The sequence below is a fragment of the Sciurus vulgaris genome (genome assembly GCF_902686455.1).
Source record: "Sciurus vulgaris genome assembly, chromosome: 15".
NCBI classification, from domain to species: domain Eukaryota; kingdom Metazoa; phylum Chordata; class Mammalia; order Rodentia; family Sciuridae; genus Sciurus; species Sciurus vulgaris.
Genome location: NC_136476.1, coordinates 89390346 through 89410637, shown reverse-complemented (window position 1 = coordinate 89410637; position 20292 = coordinate 89390346). Strand labels below are relative to the sequence as shown.

The 20292-nt window shown below is 59.2% G+C and overlaps 1 protein-coding gene across 2 annotated transcripts in view; it reads left to right on the top strand.

Annotated features, from left to right (window-relative positions):
• The window catches only part of NACC2 (NACC family member 2), a 56616-nt gene that overhangs the window by 9416 nt on the left and 26908 nt on the right, over window positions 1-20292 (top strand). The window contains exons 1-2 of one of the 2 annotated variants that reach the window (XM_079112535.1): window positions 16180-17156; window positions 18369-19299. In XM_079112535.1, the coding sequence (XP_078968661.1) occupies window positions 18426-19299 (874 nt within the window). In that variant the 5' untranslated portion in view covers window positions 16180-17156; window positions 18369-18425. Of the gene's footprint in view, window positions 1-16179; window positions 17157-18368; window positions 19300-20292 lie in introns of those variants that run through there. The other variant, XM_079112534.1, reaches the window with a different exon arrangement.

Sequence of the window (20292 nt, the reverse complement as noted above, 5' to 3'; positions counted from 1 at the left end):
TACCTTCCCTCTTCCTAGCTACAGAATGGGGAGGACTTGAGACCCCCACCTGCATGCACAGCCCCATTCCAGGGCTCTGAGGGCCCTTCTGACCTCCACAGAAGGGCTGGGTGGCAGCTGCTCGGGGCCAGTGGAGGGGACGCATCACCAACTCCAGGCAGCCCATGGGCCTGCATCCCACTCATGATCGAGGGCAGGTGGCTTTTCCACCCCACCTGAGTGGCCCTGGGCCTCCGTGTCATTTTCCCTGGGCCATGCACTGTACCCTGCACTGGAGGTGAGGGTGGCCCTGCTTCAGGCTGTTCTGACTTCTGGTCTGAGGGTGGGGTGCCTGACCGTCCTGCACCTGTGCAGCCTGGATCTGCGGAGCTGGCACATTGAGTCCTGTGGTTATAATGTGGTGCTTGGAGGAAGTGTCCCCTGCCTACCAGCCAAAGGACAGCACCTATTGCATTGGGCCACCTGGTGGCAGTGCCAGCCAGACCCCATGGGAGTTCTGCCTTCGTGGGGTTGGGAATCTGGGCAGGTGCCTCTCCTTCCCCCTGTCTTGTCACCATTTAAGAGGGTCTGATGACCACCCTGGGTGTCACACTGCCCCTCCTGGCCCCCCAGCAGGAGCAGGGTACGCACCTGAGTGGTTTTCTGTGCCCTATACTAATGTAGCGTGTGCTTTTTTTTAAAGTCATGATTGAAGTCAAATTAACATATTTACCTTCAGTGCTCCCACGGGAACCGTTAGGGAATCGGAGAGGTGCGGCGTCTGTGGCACCGGCAACAGTGACGGGGACGTCAGCTCTCGTGGGGCAGGTGCTCCTGCCTGAGCCACCCCAGAGCTCCATGCTGCTGTGGTGTTGCTGGGAGAGGAGAGGCCACATCCTGTGAGCTGTGAGCCAGGGCCCACTGTCCTCCACCATCCTCTTGCATCCCACCGTCCTGTGCTCTGGCAGTGGTGTGTCTGCTGGCCCAGGAGAGCTTTCCCTGGAGTCCCACCTGTGGGTCCTGGTGCAGTGCTAGGGCCACAAGTGAGGTGGAGTCCATTTCCTCCTCTGTAAGGTGGGGCCGGGGCATCACCCTGAGCTTATCAAAGGCTCACATGGAAGAACGAGGCCAGGAGCTTCCGCCTCAGCAGAGTGAATTATCCGGGGACCCGCCCCACACATACCTGTCCCCCTTGCCGACGCTGGCTTCTGGTTCAGAGGTGTTTGGAGTTTGGGAGTGGTTTGCAGGCAGGCAGGGCCAGGCAAGGGTATTGGAGACTCTGGCAGATGGGACCCTTGGGCCCTGGGATGAGACCTCATGCCCACCTGTTCTGCCAGTATTTTTAACCTTTTCTTTCAGTGCTGGGGATGAACCCAGGGCCTTATGCGAGGCACCTGCTCTCCCATAGAGCCACACCTGGCCCTATCACTGTTTAAAAACACCGTGCACTGGTTGTGTGGAGGCAGGACTGAATGGAATGGTAAAACACGTGGCCAGAGAGGTCAATCCCCCAGCTGCACCTTTGGAAGCTCACCTCTGGAACGAAGCTCAAGGCAGTATTCCCTGTTGATTCGTGACTCCATTCTCCATCTCCTGTCACGTACCTTTGATGACGTGTAAGTGGATATTGTGAACATACTTGTGTTGGAGAGGAACCACAGAGCAGTGCACGGGTGCCAAGTGACACTCTGGTCTGTTTTTATGGAACCTGGCATGCTGGTACCAGGATGCGAAGAACATGGCAGGCCCAGTCTGGCATGTTCAGTGTGCCATTGGTGAATTCCAAGTGCACTGGCTCATCTCGGAGGAGGTACTGCTGCTGCTGGGCCTCATGGAGGTGCAGGAGGTTGGGCCCCTCTGCTGGGGCTGCCTGCTGCCTCCTCTGCCTGGCCTGGCTTGGCCCCACTTGGGTCTGGTGCAGGGCACTGCCAGGGATCTCATGGTTGGGGTCTGTGTGTGGGGACCCCCACCAGCTGTGTGCGTGTTCTGTGCCTCTTGGCCTCAGGGCCTCTGTTGCCCCTCCTGGAGGTGCTCTTGGAATTCTTCACTCTGACCGCTCGCCCTCCACTGAATGCACAGACCCTTCCCCCCGGGGGTCTTTCTGCTGGCTTGATGATGGGGTTTGGAGCTCCTGCCCTTAGTGAGGCAGGTCAGGTCCTTAGGGCAGTGCAGCCCTGTGGGTGCTGGGGCTGGCCCGGGCCCCATGCGGGGTGCTGGTACACACACTCCCCGCTGTGCGGCCCGCTTCCTCTCTGTGTTCTTGAAGCTTTGCTCTTTGACCTTTCACGCACAGGCCCGGGTAAAGTTTTTATTTGGGGGGTTAAGCATGGCACGTGGTGCACTGCCCTCCCCATCCCCAGGTGCCCAGCGCAGCATGTCCAGGACGTCCCTGTTGCTGTGTGGCGTCCTCGCTGTCCCCCCAGTGCTCTCACCTTGCAGAATAAAGCTCCGTCCCCGCTGAATGCCGACTGCCCTCCAGCCCTTGCTGCCCGGTTGCTTTCACATAGCATGGTGTTTTGGGGTTCTCCCAGGCTGTAGGGTGCACCAGGATTTGACTGTTTACTTGCTTGACAGTATTCCATGGTGTGGGTGGGAAAGCCAGCTCTGAGAGCCTCTGAGGAGCTGACTGTTTATGGTGGTTGAAGAATGTCGGCAAAGGGGGGTGTTCAGCTAGCTACAAAATTGCTCAGTGTCTCTTAGAGGGGGAAGATCAGATCCTCTGGCCTCTCTTTGCTACTGGACAAAAATCAATTGCATCTTTTGGGCACAAATCTAAGAATCTGGGGCCTGATCCTGGTTAACATCAGAGAAGGACAGTCGCTGGGCCATCCAGCGGTGACAGTGGACAGCAGCACAAGTGGACAGCTCCCATGTCCTGGGCCCCATTTTCACATTCCTGATAACTCTCTTTAGCAACGACTCTTCATGTTCATAAATGATTTCAGGGCACAGTTTTGGAACATGTGTCTGTCTGTTCTGTTACACAGGGCAGCAGGGACAGCTCCACTAGTGGCCCTTTGCTCCAGGGACACTGCTTTTGCTCTTATTGAACTTTCCATCCCAAGTGTGGGAGCCTAGGCAGGAGAGCCATCTGCAGGGTTCACCAGCAGGCTACAGGCATGGGAGCCGGCCTCCCTCAGGCTGTGCACCCCGTGTGGCTCTTCCTGTCTGCTGGAAGGTGGGTGCTGGGAGCCAGCAATGCCAATGCCAGCTTCCTGGGAGGGCGCCATGTCCTGGGCTCCAGTGCAGTGTGGACCCCGTGGCCTGGTGCCAGGGGGGAGAGCTCCACCCACTGCGGTGGTGCCCTGGATGTGGTCCCGACTGTGCCAGCAGTTTGTCCAGCTGCTTGTGATACCAGGACGGGATCTCAGCATTTCCACCAAGAGCCACATGGCTGCCAAAGCTGAACGCTTCCAGAAAGGGTTTGTTGCTGAATTCTGGTGCTCAGGAGGACAGGACGCTGGGTAAAGAACTTTTCATTTAGTCTTAAAAGTGAAGTTGGCTTCATGGAGGACTAGAGATGGTCTAGAGGGAAAGATGTGGCTTTTCTTCCCCTTTATTCCAAAAACAAATGTCCATGGGACAGCCGTCCCAGCCGGTACTGGGCTGTGGTCAGCAGTCCCTGGAATTGCTGAGACCTGAGCGAGGTGGTCTCCTGGTGCCAGCCTGTGTGGTGTGGAGGTTGCAGGTCACCACACCTGTTGTGACCCAACCCTCTGAGACCCACCACTCCCACCCCTTTCTGGCCTGTGGACAGCAGGAGAGACTCAGCTCATCTCCCAGGGATAGGCTTGGAGGAAGTCAGGTCTGCATTGAGGGCCGAACTTAACTTAGCTGCCTGCCCCCCAGTGAGCTTGGGTGTGGAGGAGCACACAGCCTCTGGTCCCATGAATGGCCCTGAGGGCCCCTGCCCACCTGGGAGGCTCAGCAGCCCAAGGGGCTCCTGTTCTGCATGGGTCTCTCGTGGGGGGCTCCAACCAAGCTGGTGCGGTGGAGCACTTGAGTGGGCGGGGCCTCTGGGAGCATGGCGGATGATGAGCGGCACAGGCCAGCTCTCTCCACTCAGTGTTCCTCTGGTGTGGGGAAGGCGCATGGATATCAGAGACCGGGACTTGATGGAGGTAGTCCTGCTCTGCCAAGAGCTGCAAGTGCTTTTAGCTTGCCTGCATGTTAATTGAAGGGGCAGTACGTATTTTGAAGTCTTGCAGAACAGTAATACTTCAGTGAAGACTCTGAACCTGAACCCAACCTTGACTTTTTTTTTTTTTTTTTTTTTTGTACTGGGCACTGAACCCAGGCGTGCTCTACCACTAAGGCACATCCCCAACCCTCACCAAGTTGCCCAGGCTGGCCTCAGATTTGCAACCCTCCTGCCTCAGCCTCCGGAGTAACTGGGATCACAGGCATGGCCCGGTGCCTGGCTGAGGACTTTGAGCTCGTGATGTGGTTGGTGCAGAGCAGCTCTGGGGTGGCAGGACCAGCTTTCAGGGCAGGAGAAGAGCAGCCTCTGCGCCCCTCACTCCAGGCACTCGAACCCCCAGATCAGTCCTCAGTCTGAGCGGAAGGACCACGCTCGGCTCACGCATCGCCATCAGGGCGGAGGTGCCCAGAAGCCAGCGCTGCTGCAGCGCTCCTCATGGCTGCTGTGAACCCAGGCCTGCGGAGCGCTCCGCAGGCCTGCGACTTCCCATTCACCGCGGAGCCTTTCATCTCAGGCTCTTTCACGTTTGTAACCACTGTTGGCTTCACTTGAGGACAAAACGCCTCTTCCCCGCTTGATGAGCAGAGCCAGCTCCGAGCTGCTCCGGCGCAGGGCAGCTCCTGCAGCCCCCTGCAGCTCCCGCTGGGCCACGGTTCATTCCTCCTAACCTCTTAACTACCCGGCTGACCTCTCTGGGAAGGAGGGTGAGGGTGGATAAGGAAGGTGGTGGCGCCTGCTTGTCTCACAGCGGGGCCTGAGCACGGGCACACCAGGAGCACGCGGGACACGGCGCCCCGTGCAAGAACACAGAATTCTCACACGTGCGGCACACACGTGCATGTACACACCACGTGCCACACATGTGTATCACACACGTAGTCACACATAGGTCACGTGTACACACGTCCACCACACGTGTGCATGCACACACACACTACACAGGTGACCTTTGTACCTTGTAAGTGACCAGAGAGGTGTTGGTCTCATCTGTGATAAAAAATAAACAAAAGTACGTTTTAAAAGCCTGCTTGCTAACCAGTGTGCTTCTGCACTTACGTATCACCCAGGTATTAGACCTTGTTCATTGTTGATCTAGTATTGACATGGGATGCTAAATTAAGGATTTTGAAAATTTTAAATTGACCCACCACAAAGCAGCACAGTTACTTCTTTAAAAAAAACAATAACAACCTTTTTTTTGGACCTAGTGGACATGATTATGCAGTGGAGAGTAATAGGGAATGAGAGACTAGACGCAGGTGGTGTGTCCCTGCAGGGGAGGTTCATCTGCCCTGGTGTGGGAGCACCCTGGAGTTGGTGCTTTCTGTCCTGGCGGGCTGGGGGGAACCCAGGGCTTGTGCCTGCCCGGAGCTTCACTGGCCCTTGTGTGCGAATTTCATGGTGTGTGGGTTTTATCTCACTGAAGATGTTTTAAAGAGAGGGCAGAGGAGGGCATGGGGCAGGGAAGGAGAGGGAAGAGGCACCCTTGCCCACAGCATTGTTACTCCATCTTTGATTTCAGCCACGGTACTGGGTGTGCAGTGGCGTCTTCCTGTGGCTCGCATCTGCATTCCCCGCCTGCCAGCCTGCTAGTGTTGTCACTTGCCACCTGTACGGCCTTTCTTTTTCTTTCTCTTTTTTTGATTACTGGGGATTGAACCCAGGGTGCTCCACCACTGAGCCACACCCCCAGCCATTTTTATTATATTTCGAGACAGGGTCTCACTAAGTTGCTGAGGCTGTCCTCAGACTTGTGCTCCTCCTGCCTCAGCCTCCCAAGTCGCTGTGATGAGAGGCATGCCCACACCACCTAACCCGTAAGTCCTTTCTTGTGAAATGCCCCCTAAGGTCATCTTTCGTTTGCTGACTGGACTGTGTGTCCGTGGTCAGACTTGAGGTTCTTTATGTAGGCTGGGTACTAGTCCTTTTCAGGATGCGAGGCTTACCTCTATTTTCTCTCAGGCTCTATCTCTTCATCCTCTTAACTGGGTCTTTTGCTGAGCAAAAGCTTTACATTTTGGTATTTTTACATTTTACATTTAGCGCTGGAGTCCATTTCTGGTCAGTATTGGGAGCATGAGGTCTAGGCAAGAGCTTTGCTGTCTGCCTCTGCATGCTGCCAAGGCCAGGCCGTCTCATCCCTGACTTGCTGTTGCCTCTGCAGAAGACTCGGAGGGGGCTGGGGCAAGGCTTAGGGTAGTGGCCAGGCGCTGGGTTCCGTCCCTGTTTGGCGTGTTTGTGAGGGTCTGTTCTGGGGTTTTCTGTCTGTTCACATACAACATACAACATACAAGCCCTAGACCTGTTCACTCTGCTTTATGTGAGGTATTTGCTCTTTGTTTTTTGGTGTGCTCTGGATTCTTAATCTTGGTTCTTGCTAGCACAGGAATACAGTAGTTTAACCTTGAGAGATGAACTTGCAGTTAGTGGTAGAAGTGTTCGCAGATTCCTGGAGGCCTGCCGTGTCGCCTGCAGGTGGGGACAGCTGCAGCCCTGTACTCCCTTGCATTGCCTGGCTCCTGGCTACATGGTCCAGCCCTGTCTTGGTCAGAGTGGGCAGCATATCCTTGCCACCTGAAGGAGGAAGCACTGGTGTAGGATTTTTCTGATGAAGTTTCCATTTGTTCTTTTTTCTTTTCTTCCTTATTTTGAAGATGGGGTCTTGCTCTGTTGGCCAGGCTGGTCTTGAACTTATGAGCTCAAGTGCTCTCCACCTCAGCCTCCGGGGTCTTGTTTTTTAATCTACTCTATCAGTGGGTGGGTCTCTTCTTGGGGGTGCTGGGGGTGCAGTCAGGGCCTCCTGAATGTAGGCCAGGTACTCCACCAGAGCCCCCTCAGGGTTTTGCCTTAGTCTTCCTGATGCCCGGTGATGTCCAGTGTTTTCCAGATGTCCATGTTGGAAATCTGTGTGTTCTTTGGGGATCTCTCAGACGCTTTGCTTGGTGTTAAATGGGGTCATCTGTCTTTTCATTGCCATCAAAGTTCTCTGTCCATCCTGGATATAAGCCTCATCAGAAACGTGATTGGCAGATACTCCCTTCCTTTTTTTTATTGCGGTGCTGGGGATCGAACCCAGGGCCTTGTGCATGTGAGGCAGGCGCTCTACCCGCTGAGCTACCTCCTCAGTCCCACTTCCAGTTTTTCATGTCTTTTTACTTTCTTGGTGGTATCCTTTGACACCATCAAGATACCTTTTTAAATTTTGATGAAGTCTGATTTATCTGTTCCTCCCTATTGTGGCATGTGCTTTTGAGGATGAGTCTCAGAATCCGATGTTTAACTCAAGGTCAAGACTCACCCTCTGTTTTCTTCTGAGAGCTCTGTAGCTTCAGCTATTCCATTTGGACCTGTGGTTTGTCCTAAGTTAATCTTGGTGCCTGGTGGGGGTCCCCCTTTCTTCTGCATGTGGAGACCCTCTGGTCCCAGTGCCTTGTCCTGAAGACTTTCCCTATTGGATGAACTCGGCTTCCTTGTTCAATCCATTGGCTGGGGACGTGTGAATTCATAGACTCACTGCAGCCCATTGATCTGAGTCTGCTTTTACATCAGCACACGCCGTCTTGATCACTGGCTGTAGAGGAAGTTGTGACATCAGGAAGTGTGAAGGCTCCAGCTTTGTCCTTTCCGTGAGTCTTTGGCCATTCTGGATCCCTAGCATCTCCATAGGAATCGCGCCTCAGCCTGTCTGTTTCTACAGAGAAGTCTGCTGGGATTTTGATGGGGGTGGCACCAGGTCTGCAGATAAGTTGAGGACTGCTTCTCCCTGGAGGTGCGAGGTCCTCCGACCCACGTTCACACTGCAGTGGAGTGGGGTGGCCAGGCCAAAGGCGGCGTCTGCTCTCCCTGGAGCTCGGGGTCCAGTCTCATGAAGTCGGGCGGCCTCATGCACTTGACGAGGGAGTTCACATGCATTGTTTTGGGGGTTTTGTTGTTTTTGAGGGTCTCCTGTATTACCCACACTGACCTCAAAGTCCTGGGCTCCGGTGAACTCCCTCCTCAGCCTCCTGAGGAGCAGGACCACTGGCGAGTGCCACCATGCCTGACTTGCTTGAGCATCTTGTGTTTTCAGGTTGCAGGGATTTGGATCACCATGTAGAAATGTTCTGCGACGAGTCGTGCCTGGTAGAACTCTCTGCTCTGCCTCTTTCTGACCCAGATGGTTGAGACCTGCAGGTGCAGGATGCAGGTGCTGCAGGGGCCACTCTGTTCCGTCCAGCCTGGATCCCTCTCCCTTCTCCAGGAGATTGCAGCCCTTCTCTCTGCCTCCAGCAGAGTTCTAGGTTGGTCCTTCATGGCCTCCCTAGGGAGAAGGGCTGACCCTGAAGCGGTTTGGTGGGCTCAGCCTCTTTGCGTGCAGGGGAGGGGACACTGTCCAGGAGATGCTCTTCCTGAAGCCCCAAGGGGAAGGTCTGCCCCATCCTAGAATGTGATGGTACCAGTGGCCCCTGTCCCCACCCCATGACGAGTGGCCTAGGCCAGGGGACACAGCACTCTCCCCAGCCCTGTTTGTCCTCCTGGGCAGACCCTTCCTCCCCCCAACCTCCTAGGCCCACGTTTCAGGGCTGGCTGGGTTGCAGAGTCTTCCAGACGCAGCAGGAGGTGTCCTGATGGAGGGACTCTAGGGCTCCCAGGAACTGCAGGGGCTTGGAGCCCCGCCTGTGTCTTTGATTCCTTTCACTCAGGAGTGCCTCGTCGCCCTTTGGTCCTTCTACTCCACCTTACATCTCTGAAACCTGACGGGGCTGTGAGCTCCTGGTGGCAGGCAGGGTCCTCGCAGGTCCTGGCCCTGGTGACGAGGTCTCTGGCCTTGGATGCAGGCCTGGGCCTGATTCTCCAGGGCCACACACAAGGCCTCCCCATCCACTGTGGCTGCTCTGTCCATCCTGGTGGCCTGCTCACCCCAGCCACCTGGGCTGAGCGTCACTTGCACCTTTTCTGGGGGCCTGGCTGTGAGCACCACATGGAATGGTGGCTGCCGTTGGCCCTTCCCAAGGCAGTGGGGCTGGAATGGCCCTCCTGCAGCAGGGCTAGGCCAAGCCACAGCCAGGGAGGGTCCCCTGAGCCCCGAGCCTGCCCATGGGAGGGGCAGTGAGTCCGCTGCTGGACCTGCCAGGCTGTGAAAGCTGCACGTCTGTGTTTGTGGACTTTGTTTCTCATGTTGGTAACTAGCCTTCCTGGCCCCAGCTTAAGGAGCCCAGTGCCCCAGGCGCTCCTGGCGTCCCAGGGTGGGAGGCTGGGCCCTGGCCCTTCCCCCTGCCACTCTTGGGTGTTAGGAGAGCACTCCGGGAGGTTCAGGTTTTGTGGTTGAGACTCCCACGCCAGAGCACGAGAAAGATTATGTGCCGCTTTTATTTGGCCCCTAGGATTCTTGCTGCATTATCCGTATTTCCTTTAATTTGTGGGATTTCTAGTAAATGGGCTTAAAAATAGTTCTGGGCATATTGCCAGGGCAGATGCGGGCAGCAGGCATCTCTGCGCTTCCCTCTCCAGTGGTGAGTGGGGTAACCCCCGTGTCACTCCTGCCTCCTGCAGGTCCCCTGGGGTGGCCGGCCCAGCACACCCGGGGGCAAGTGTAGCTCCCCACTTCTGGACAGGAAGTCTTGGCTGCAGCCTAGGGACTGGGACCAGCGTGGGAAGGGAGGTGGCAGGGCTGGGTGGGATGGGTCTGTATGGGAGGGGGTGAGGGGTGGGAGGTCGCTCCCCATGGGACTCTGATGGGATAAGGCTGAGTAAGGGCTGGGGAGGCTGGACACACACAGAGAACCTGTACCCTCTGTCTGGAGCTGTCTAGCTAAAGACCCTGGCAAGGGTGGCCAGGTGTGTTGCTGGGCTTGGGGACCCCTGTGTTTTGATGGAGAAGAGACAGGGCCACTTTTTAACATGCAGCAGACTCCAACAAGCCCCTGCCCCGAAGGTCTCTGAGCCACTCCCCAAATGAAAAGGTCCCCCAACTCCTGCAGGCTGCCCTCCCTGGGCTCCCCTCAACTTTTTCCAGCTCCAAGTCTGGGTGTGGCCTCCTACACAGCCCCGAGTCCCCTGCTCTTGTGAACTGTTGACCTGGAGTGCCCTCAGAGCCCTGCTTGGGCTGGGCCTGGGTAGGTGTCAGGACACTGAGCTGGTCAAGTTCCTGGCCTCAGCTCTGCCAGCCCCTTGGGCTACTCTGGCCTGAGGGTTCAGATGGTGTCCCTCGTCCCCGAAATAAGCTCTGCACTGGGACTATTGTCTCAGCTTGGCCCTGGCCCAGGACTCACTGGGTGGCAGCTCTGCTTGGGTGACCTGTAGCCCCAGCTGACCCATCGTCCTCAGGACCCTGTGATCTGCCTCATTGCCACCCACGAGTTGGCACCACATGCTCTCCACATGCTGGGGCCATGCTGACTGGGCCCTGTTCCTGTCCTGGAGGCTTCCATCCTGAAGGTGCTCATATTGTATCTCCCCGCAGGCAGGAGGGAAGGGCCAGAGGCCAGAGCCAGGCCACCAGGCCTCCTGCCTAAGCAGGGCCCCCACCCTGCAGGGCAGTGCAGTGGGGCAGGGCGGGAGACTGACCTGCCACAGCACCTGTGGCCTTCAGTGGCTTGGTACTCTGCCCAGAAGTACTGCCTGGCTCCTCACCCAGAGCCAGCAGTGCCTAGAAGTGGCATTCCAAATCTCTGCTGCCCATGCGTCAGATCCTGGAGAGAGGGAGCCTAGGGCCTGTGGGTATTTCCGGGAGTGGCCAGAGAGCCTCCCTCCTCACAGCTGCCTGTGGACCCCACCTGAGCTGGGGCCTGGTACTCGTGTGGGGGAGGGCCTGCCTCCCAGGCAGGAGGGGAGCCTTGGCCCGGCCAGGACCCCCTGGGTGTGGGCAGGTGGCCTTCAGGTACATCCACATCCCTTCTGCTCTCTAGTGGGCTCCTACTTCAGGGACCAAACAAGGGTGAGGTTGATGTACTCAGGGTCGGGCCTGGTTCATCTGGGCCATTGTCACCAGCAGCCACCTTGCTAGGGGCCCGGGGTGGGGGTGGTTCCTAAGCAGTGGCCTTGTCTCAGCACGATCCCCCTCCACCACCACCAGTGGCTGATTTAGTACTTCTGTGTTGGTCTGATTTACATTAGATTTTTAAGCATAATTAGAAATGCAGGGATCTTTGTGTCTTACCTCGCCTCTGACTATTTATGGCACGATATGCAGATGGGGAGAGCCATGAATATTAAACAGGGGTGTGCTGGGAAGTGTGGGGAATGGTGGTGACCCAGGGCCAACGCTGGCTGGACACCTCCCTCTGCCCACCCCCTGCAGCCCCTGGGATCTGGCTTCTGGCCCCCATGTGGTGAGGGTCAAGGTCACAAGCCGCTCTGGGACCTCCCAGGGGGAGCAAGGCAAGCTCCTGGGCCGTCCTCTACCTGGGTCACCCCTGCCCTGCTGTCCGGTGTCCCCGCTGGAGCTGGAGACCTGCTTCAGCAGGTGAGGGTGGAGGGGCCGTGTGCCTGTGGGGCTGGTGCTGGCTTTTTAAGTTATTAAACTGTGCCCAGGGGAGACACTCTTCAAGCTTATGTTATTTAAATTACAAATACGGGTGAGGGAGATGTCGGCTCTTCTCAAAACACTGCTTAATTCTTTGGAAACCTTCTGGAATGGCTCTGTGGCTGGGGAGCTCCCCTCGGCAGGCAGGCTCCTTGGTCTGCAGGACTGGGAGGGCAGGGCTGGGGGTAGCCACGGGCGCGGGCTCCTGCTGCGTTCCCAGCCCACTGCCCTCCCACTGCAGGTCCCACTGCAGGTCCCACTGCGTTTTGTTTTGTCCCCCGCAACCATCCACAGGAAAGTCAGAGGACCGTGCAGGGTGCAGGCCCATGTCCTGGCAGGTGGACGTGCCTCGGGCGAGGTGTGGCTGCCCAGAGGTGCCGCCTGCTTGTCTTGTTTCATGGGGTTTGTCTGGGCCACACAGACCCCAGACTGGACCCTCAGCAGCCGACCCCTGAGACCGAGTGTTCTCGGATGGAGATGCCGTGGCCCGTGGAGGTTGCCCCAGCCTGATCCCGGTGCCGTTTGTCCTGGGGCTGTTGGGATCTTCCCTGCGTCACCCAGCTGGGGCAGGTGGCTGTGTTGTCCGGAGGCCCTGCACTGGGGTGGTGAAAACACCTGCCCATGTCACCTCCCAGCCAGTTGTGTCCTCCCTTTCTGAAGACCAGTGCAGACCCAGGGGGAAGATCGATGAGAAAATTTTTAAATTTGCAGTTTCTGGCAGGCTGCACTTCTTCTGGAGGAAAAAAAAATAAAAGAAAAGGAAAAAAAAAGAAAAAAGCTTTCCAGGCAAACATTTGTTAGTGCAGTTAGAACCGGCTTTTATGGTTGATGCTGGTCCAGGCTTGTGGTCAGGGAGGAGGCTGCCCGGGGACCGCTGGAGGGAGACAGCGCTGCCATGCCGCCTGGCTCCTTACCGGCAGTACAGCCCCTCCCAGGCTGGAGCAGCGTAGTCCAGAGCTCGGCAGGCTGGGGCCCCCTGCTCCCCAGGACCTGGAAGCTGGGGAGACCTCTGTGCCTGCTTTTCTCTCCAAATGCAGAGGCTGAGGTGGACTCTGCTATGGAGTCCTGGGGCCCTCAGGCAACCACGGGTCTCACTTGCCCAAGAAGTCCTATTGATCAAGGCAGGTCCTCCTTCTTGGTCATTGGGTGACTGAAGACCCTGGACGCTGTGTGTGGAGGTGGGAAGCCAGGGGCATGATGGCTGGGCCAGGGCTTGCCCCACCCCAGTGCCTCTTGGCCTGGAGGCCTCAGCAGGGGGCCTGCCCTTTCTGGGCCTTGGTTTCCTTGTTTCTGCCACATGGTGGCACAGACAAATAGCATGTGCAGTTGGTGGGCTGGCCGGGCACGGTGGGGAGGCTGTGAGCCCACCCCATGTCCCTTGCTTTGCTTGCCTGAGTCGTGGGCCGTTGGCAATTCCATTAGCAGTGAGGCCTGGGCAGCCAGCTCTGCCTCGCGGTGTCTTAAAAGTTTAATGCAAACCTACAGCCAAACCTGGTGCCTCACCCAGCTCCTCCGGGATCAGGGCAGGCCCCAGCCAGCAGGCTGGACCTGGAAGGGTGAACCCGGGGCCCTGCTTGTTCTGTTGTCCCCTAGTTAAGTGGGGTTGGAACATGAGACCTACCCCCAGAGCCCATGCTGGCACCGTCCCTGGGGAGCCCCAACCAGCTGTGCCTTGCATCCCGTGTACTTGCTGACTGGCTGGGGCATTGCTGTGGTGGACCTAATTGTGGCTGCCCTGGGGTGGCTGCCTCACACCCTGCAAGCACCTGGACTGGCCTTGCAGGAGCCTTCGTTATTTGCTGCCGGGCCGTCTTCTGCCTGGCAGCAGAGGCGGGACCGGGGAGGGGCCCTGACTGAGGTGCATGGGGCTTCCTGGGGAGGGGTCTCCAACTGGAGAAGACGGGGCAGGGGCTCCCTTTTCTCCCCAGAATGCTCACAGTGTCTCCCGCTCCCTCCTACATGTCTGCTGAGGTCCGGAACCTCTTACTATTGGTAAAATTAAATCCTGCAAAATAATTTAATGTAATGCATCTCGCTTCCCTTCCCCTTGCTGGTGGTGGTCCTGCAGCAGCCAAGTGCACTTCCCTCCAGAAAGGCGGCTCTCCTTGTTGGCCACTGTCCCAGTCCCCACTCTCTGGCCTTGGAGGTGTGCTCGGGTGGTCTTGTGTCTACTGGAGCATGTGTCCCCAGATGCACCTGGAGTCCCAGGGGGCCGCCCTTGGCCTGGCCCCCTCCTGGGACTTGGTGTCCTCATTTGAGTCCTGCCTGGGACTCAGCTCTGGCAGGGGTGTCCCTCCTGCCAGATTGCACTGACTGGTCCCCTGTGTCCAACTCTCGCTCCTGTACCGCCACCTGCCATCCTCCCTGGGCTTTCTGTGTCCTCCTGGGGGTTGCGCTACCTTGGGGGCTCCCAGATCCCAGCCTCCTCTGGGGAGTTGTCTGCAGAGAAGAAAACCCCCTCCCCTCCTGCTACCCATCTTTTCTCATTCTGGGAGGGGTCTGTGGGCCCAGAGGAGCCTTCTATGTGTGTCCCTGGGGGGTGAGGGCACAGGGCAGGCTCAGTAGTGGGGCTTGGACCTGGCCTTTGGGTTTCCCAAAGTGAGTTCCATTCTGAAAGGCACCCTGCTGGGGAAGTGGCTGAGTGCACTTTCTGCCCAGCTCTTCAGAAATGTCTGTGAGCAAAGGGCATGCAGGGGGAAGGGACACGGTGCCTCGCCTGGGAAGCAGAGGGGTGGGGAAACCGAGTCAAAAGGGTGAGGTCACAGGGCATACTGACCACCACTGTGCCCCGGGAGCCAGGCCCAGCCCCTCCCCTGGGCAGCTGTGCTGCAGCCCATGGCCAGCTTAGACAGAGGCCCTCTCCTCTCTGGCGACAGCTCCAGGGTCAGCGCTTGGCTTGTCCTGCTTTCAGGCCCCGGGAATGTCCGCCAAGCCTTCATTTTATTCTTTTCTCCTAAAGTTCAGCTTTGTTCTTGCCCCAGCCAAGGCTTCTAAGAAAGCAACCTAAAACCAGCTCCTGTCCGGTTCTCCCAGGCCAGGTGTGGGCAGCAGCCTTGCCAGGACAGGTGGCCTGAGGACAGGGCAGCACTATGCCAGTTGTCCTCAATCACCAGGGATGAGTTGGCCTCGTCATTTTGTGGGAGCATAATGGGCCCTTCCCTGGCTCAGGCCCTGAGCTGTGGACGCAGGTGCCCACATGCCCAGGTCATGGCAAGTCCTGGGCACTGCTAGCTCCTACTATGTGGGGTCAAGCCGAAGGCTTTACAAATATTGTCTTTTTGTCCTCAGTAGTTGTCCCAATGTCCACCCTGAACCAGGTTCATAATTGGCACCTGAAAGTCATGGAAGTACACTGGACCTGGTGCCAGCAGGACCTGGGCTTTCAACCTGAATGACAGACGAGGGCCTGCTCTTAGGAAGGGACAGTCCCCAGGAGCATGCTCTGTTCCCTGCTGTTTAGACCTGGCTGCTGGTTGGTTTGACCCAGAGTCGTCAGGACCCTCTGGGGCCACTGTGCAGGGCGCTGGCCTCTGGCTACCTATGACCAGGTTGGGCCACCCTCCTGGCTCAGGTGGCCCTGCCTCCCTGCCCTGGGCTGAGGGTGCCGGCACAGAAGCCAGTGGCTTACTTGGAAGCCCTGGCAAGGGTGCCCACGTCCCTGTGAAGGGTGCCTTTGGGGCTCTTCCCTTCATGCCGTGTGTTGCTGGGTAGCAGTCTCCTTCCAGCAGTGCCCAACAATCAGCTGCCTACCTAGCCCTGCCCTGTGGAGCACCTGAGGTAGGTACCTGACAGACTTCCTGGAGGAAGCAGTATGCAACCTGAGGGTGGAGGGTGTGGCCTCAAGGGGACAGGACTGAGCCCTGGGCCTCCCTGTCCCATGAGCCCAGCTCTTCACACTCAGCAGCTGATTCGAAAACATCCCAGTGCCTGTCATAGTCACACTGAGAGTTGTCACTGATCTCTGTAGGAGGCAAAGCCACCCCAGAGGGCCCTCTGCATGGCCAGCTGGGCGACTTCCACACCTGGATGTCCTCCTCCCGTTTTTATGTCTGGTGTTGAGAAGCAGAGCCCACAGTGTGTAAATAGGGAGGTGCCAGATGGCTCTTTCTTGCATCTTGGGATGGCTTGGAGGGGACACTGGGAGTGAGGGGCCCAGTGGTATGGCTGCCTCCACCAGGCCTCCCCCTGCTTCTCATTGCGAGGGTGATGGTGGCAGGTGGCAGAATCTTGGGCTGGACTGGAGCAGACCTTGCCACCGCCCACTCCACTCTCTTCTTGCTGGTAGAATATGTTCTTGCTGGGGACACTGCTGGTGGCAGGCAGGTAACCCCGGTGGCTGTCCAGTGGTGTGCCCCAGGGTCCTTGATCTAGCAAGTGTTGTGAGCCAGAAAGGAGGTGCGCCTCTTGCACTAGCGCTGCGTGGCTGCCCTTCCCCAGAGAGACTGGCAGGGAGGCACAGCCGAACCTCACCACTGGGTCTGCAGGGAGACCCTGTAGCCACAGCCCAGTGTGCAGAGGAGCAGGTGCCCACCACCACTGCGGGCAGGAGCAGGACTCCCTGGCCACAAAGTTGTCCTTAAAGGGCCAGGCAGTAAGGAGAAGAGTGGGGCCAGGAGGGTTCTGGGGCAGGACTGGCTGGGCGCTGCTCTGGGACCCAATGGCCACACAGGGAAGAGGCGCTGAGGTCCCAAGGAGAGGGGGCCCCTGCATTCCCTGTCTGTGCCTCTCCTCAGCCCCCTACTGTTCTTTCACCCACCACCAAGCCTACCCTGCTTCCTTGCCCAGCTGCCCCCTAGTCCCTGGCCCCCAGCCCCTGTCCAGCCCCTCACCCAGCCACCAGCCTGCCCTGGAAGAGTTAAGCCTCTGCTGTGCCAGCCCTGCAGACTGTTTGGAATAGTTTAAATGCTTTGACACTGGGGCTGTCCTGGATGGCAGGGAAGCAGTTTACTGGGTAATTCATATGCAAAACTGCACTATAAATTTCCAGGCTGTCTCGGTTGCGTGGCACCACCAAGCATTTCTCCACGTACAGTACAGTATTTCTGCCATCTTTGTTTGCATTGCAGTGAGTCATCAAAAGTCTGTCTTGCACCAACACCCGGAGCCGTGCATTCCTCTGGCACCAACGCGCCACTGTTTTTAAAGCCCGGGCTGGGAGCTGGCATTTACTTCAGCTCCCAAATCAAAGGCGGCTATTCATTCCTGAGAGCTGCCTGAATGTTCGTCTGCATCCGGCCGCTTCATTGAGATGCTGCGCGCTGCCCGGGAGAGCCGGCCTGGGTGCAGCTGAGCTGCGGCCGCCGAGCCCCGCGCCCGGCCGGCCCCCCCTCCGGCTCCCGCCCTCCCCACCCCTGGGCTCCGGCTCCGTTTGCTGCATTCCCGGAGCAGCGGGCGGGCGGGCGGGCGGGCGAGCGGGGAGCCTGCCCTGCCGGGCTGAGCGGGCAGCGTCGGCCGCGGCCACAGCGGCTGGAGGTAGGTCCCCGCCGCGGGTGCCCCGGGCCGCGCCGGTAACTTCTCCGCAGCGGGGGCACTGCGGGCCTCCGGCGGCGCCCACCTGCCCAACTCCTGGCGCGGGTGGCTCCGCCCTCCGCCCGGCGCCCGGCGCCTCCGCGGCCGCGGCACTTTCCTCCGCGGGACACAGCGGCCCTTTGTGTGGCCCTGGAGTTGGGCCGGCGCCTTCTCCGGCCGCCCCCGCCCCCCTCGCGGAGGCGCCCGGTAAACAGCCGCCTGGCCCCCGCCTGCCCAGCCCCGCACCCTCCCGAGACCCCTCCAGTTACCTGGGCCGGGACCGGCCAGCAGGGATTGGCGGGCGCTGGAAGCGCGGCCGGGAGGGAGGGCGCCTGAGTGCGGCTGCGGCGGCTCCAACTCCGGCTTCTGGCAGCGCGCTCCAGACCGCTTGGGACCTGGGTCAGGGTCGGCGCCTGCGGGGGGCCGCCCCGGACGGCACGCGGAGCTCTTCTGCGGGGCAGAGGCCCCTCCATCGGGGGAGGAGCGGAGTGCCGCTGGCCGAGTTCTTCAGCTCACGTCCCCAGGCGGCCCCTGCGCCTCCCCACCATCCCAGGGAGGCTTGAGGCCGGGCAGGGTCCGGAGAGGGGACAGCTGCCCAGGCCCGTTCCCCAGGGCCCGGCCGACTGCCCAGAGGGAAAGGGGAAGACTGGGAACTCACGCCTCCGAAGCCTGGCCTTGGGCCCCTCCCGAGGCCGCAGGGAGGGGCTCCTTGTCCACAGGAACTTTTTCCCTGAAACAGCTAGTTGCTACTGAGACTCTCCCAGACTGGCCCTCACCCGTCCCCCCAGCCTTCCTGGTGACTTGCTTGTCCCAACCTGCCCTGTCTTCCCGCAGGGTTCAGCCTCTGCCCCGTGTTTTCTGCAAAGACTGGCATCTGAAGCTCCGTCCTGGGGGAGGAGGGTCTCATGGAGCAGCTCAGGGGTTCCGTGGGCAGCCTTGCCCAGTGGGTAAGCAGCTGCAGCTTCTCCTGCCTGAGCTGTGCTCTGGCTCATACTGCCCTGTCCCTCAGCAGGGGCCAGACTTTAAGACCCCCTGGAGCCCTTCTCTGGGATCGCTCCGGCCAAGGAGGGCCCATCCATACTTTGCCCTTCATAGGGGTCAGGACAGGTGGGTGCTTGCAGGCAGGATGGGGAGCATGTGTTTGGGCAGGGAACTGACCATGCTGTCCCCCCACAGATGTGCCCCCCTTGGGCTGCCCCGCGCTGAGTCTGAGGCCCATCCGTGTGCCCCACCATGTCTCAGATGCTGCACATCGAGATCCCCAACTTTGGGAACACCGTACTCGGCTGCCTCAACGAGCAGCGGCTGTTGGGCCTCTACTGCGATGTGTCCATCGTGGTCAAGGGCCAAGCCTTCAAGGCCCACCGGGCCGTGCTGGCCGCTAGCAGCCTCTACTTCCGTGATCTGTTTAGCGGCAACAGCAAGAGTGCATTCGAGCTGCCGGGCACGGTGCCGCCAGCCTGCTTCCAGCAGATCCTGTCCTTCTGCTACACGGGCAAGCTCACCATGGCGGCCAGCGAGCAGCTCGTGGTCATGTACACGGCCGGCTTCCTGCAGATCCAGCACATCGTAGAGCGCGGCACAGACCTCATGTTCAAGGTGAGCTCGCCCCACTGCGACTCGCAGACCACCATGATTGAGGACGCCAGCTCTGAACCCCAGAGTCCCTGCAATCAGCTGCAGCCGGCCTCCGCCGCCAGCGCCACGCCCTACGTTGTGTCCCCTTCTGTGCCCATTCCGCTGCTGACCCGTGTGAAGCATGAAGCCATGGAGCTGCCGCCGGCTGCAGGCCCAGGCCTAGCTCCCAAGCGTCCGCTGGAGACGGGGCCCCGGGACAGCGTGGCAGTGGCAGCTGGCGCAGCCCCTCTCAAGCTGCCCCGAGTCTCCTACTACGGGGTGCCCAGCCTGGCCACCCTCATCCCCAGCATCCAGCAGGTGCCCTACCCCCAGGGGGAGCGGACCAGTCCTGGGGCCAGCAGCCTGCCCACCACCGACAGCCCCACCTCCTACCACAACGAGGAGGAGGAGGAGGACGACGAGGCTTACGACACCATGGTGGAGGAGCAGTACGGCCAGATGTACATCAAGGCCACCGGCAGCTACGCAGGTAATGAGAGGCGGCCAGCTGCGCTGCACGGGGCACCAGCGGCCTGAGTAGCATCCGCAGCCTGGCTGGAGAGGCCATGTGCTGCAGGCACAGTGTACGAGCATGGAGGAGGGAGGGAAAGCTGACCCGAGGGGTGGTGGGCAGGGGCCACGTCACCGAGGAGCTTAGGCCTGGTGCTGTGTGAGATGACAGACCACGAGCCTCTGCCAGAGCTGCGGTGGCGTGTGTGGGAAGGTCCTGACACTGGACAGATGAGGAAACCAAGGGTCTCAGTGGCCCAGTGACCTCCCAAGGGCTCACAGGACAATCACTGCCAGCTCAAGGCCTCAGTTTCCCTGTCTGTGAAGTGCCTGGCACCAGTGTGGTACCCCGCAGGTCCTGCCTCCCTCCCCTTCAGCCTCAGTTTCTTTGTCCTTTGTGAGGTTTTACCTCCCTCCAGTTCTGAGGCTGCAGTTCCCTACCTCTGTCTGTTGGCTCACCCTCCTGGGCCCAGCCCCAGTGGCAGTCCAGAATGTGCCCAGAGCTGAATGAGTGCCCTCTGGCTCGTTTTTGCTAAGGAGGGCTGCTCCCTTTGTGGGGATCATTAAGCCCAGGATGCCCTAATTTGAGATGCAGGCATTGTGGAGTGGGAATATCCTGGAGACTATGGGGTTCCCTGGGCAGAGGGACCAGCTTCTGGGGCCGAGGATGGGACGTCCCCTGTAAACCTGCGGTGTGCCTGGGCCTCTGCCCAAGCTGATTTGCATGCAGGGCCACGTTGTGGTGGCCTGGACCCAAGCACGTGGTGCTGCAGTGGGCGGGTGGGCAGAGGGGCAGCGTGGGGGCTCTCCCTACCCCTTTGCCACGTCTCATGCCTGAGGGGTCTGTCAGTGCTGGGGAGAGTCAGGAGCAGTGTCTGGCATGGGCCTTGGTACGGCCAGGTGCCTCTGGAGCAGCTGTGGCTGCAGACTGGGTGGCAGGGTCTCGGCTCCTGCAGTGGCTGCCCAGCAGCCT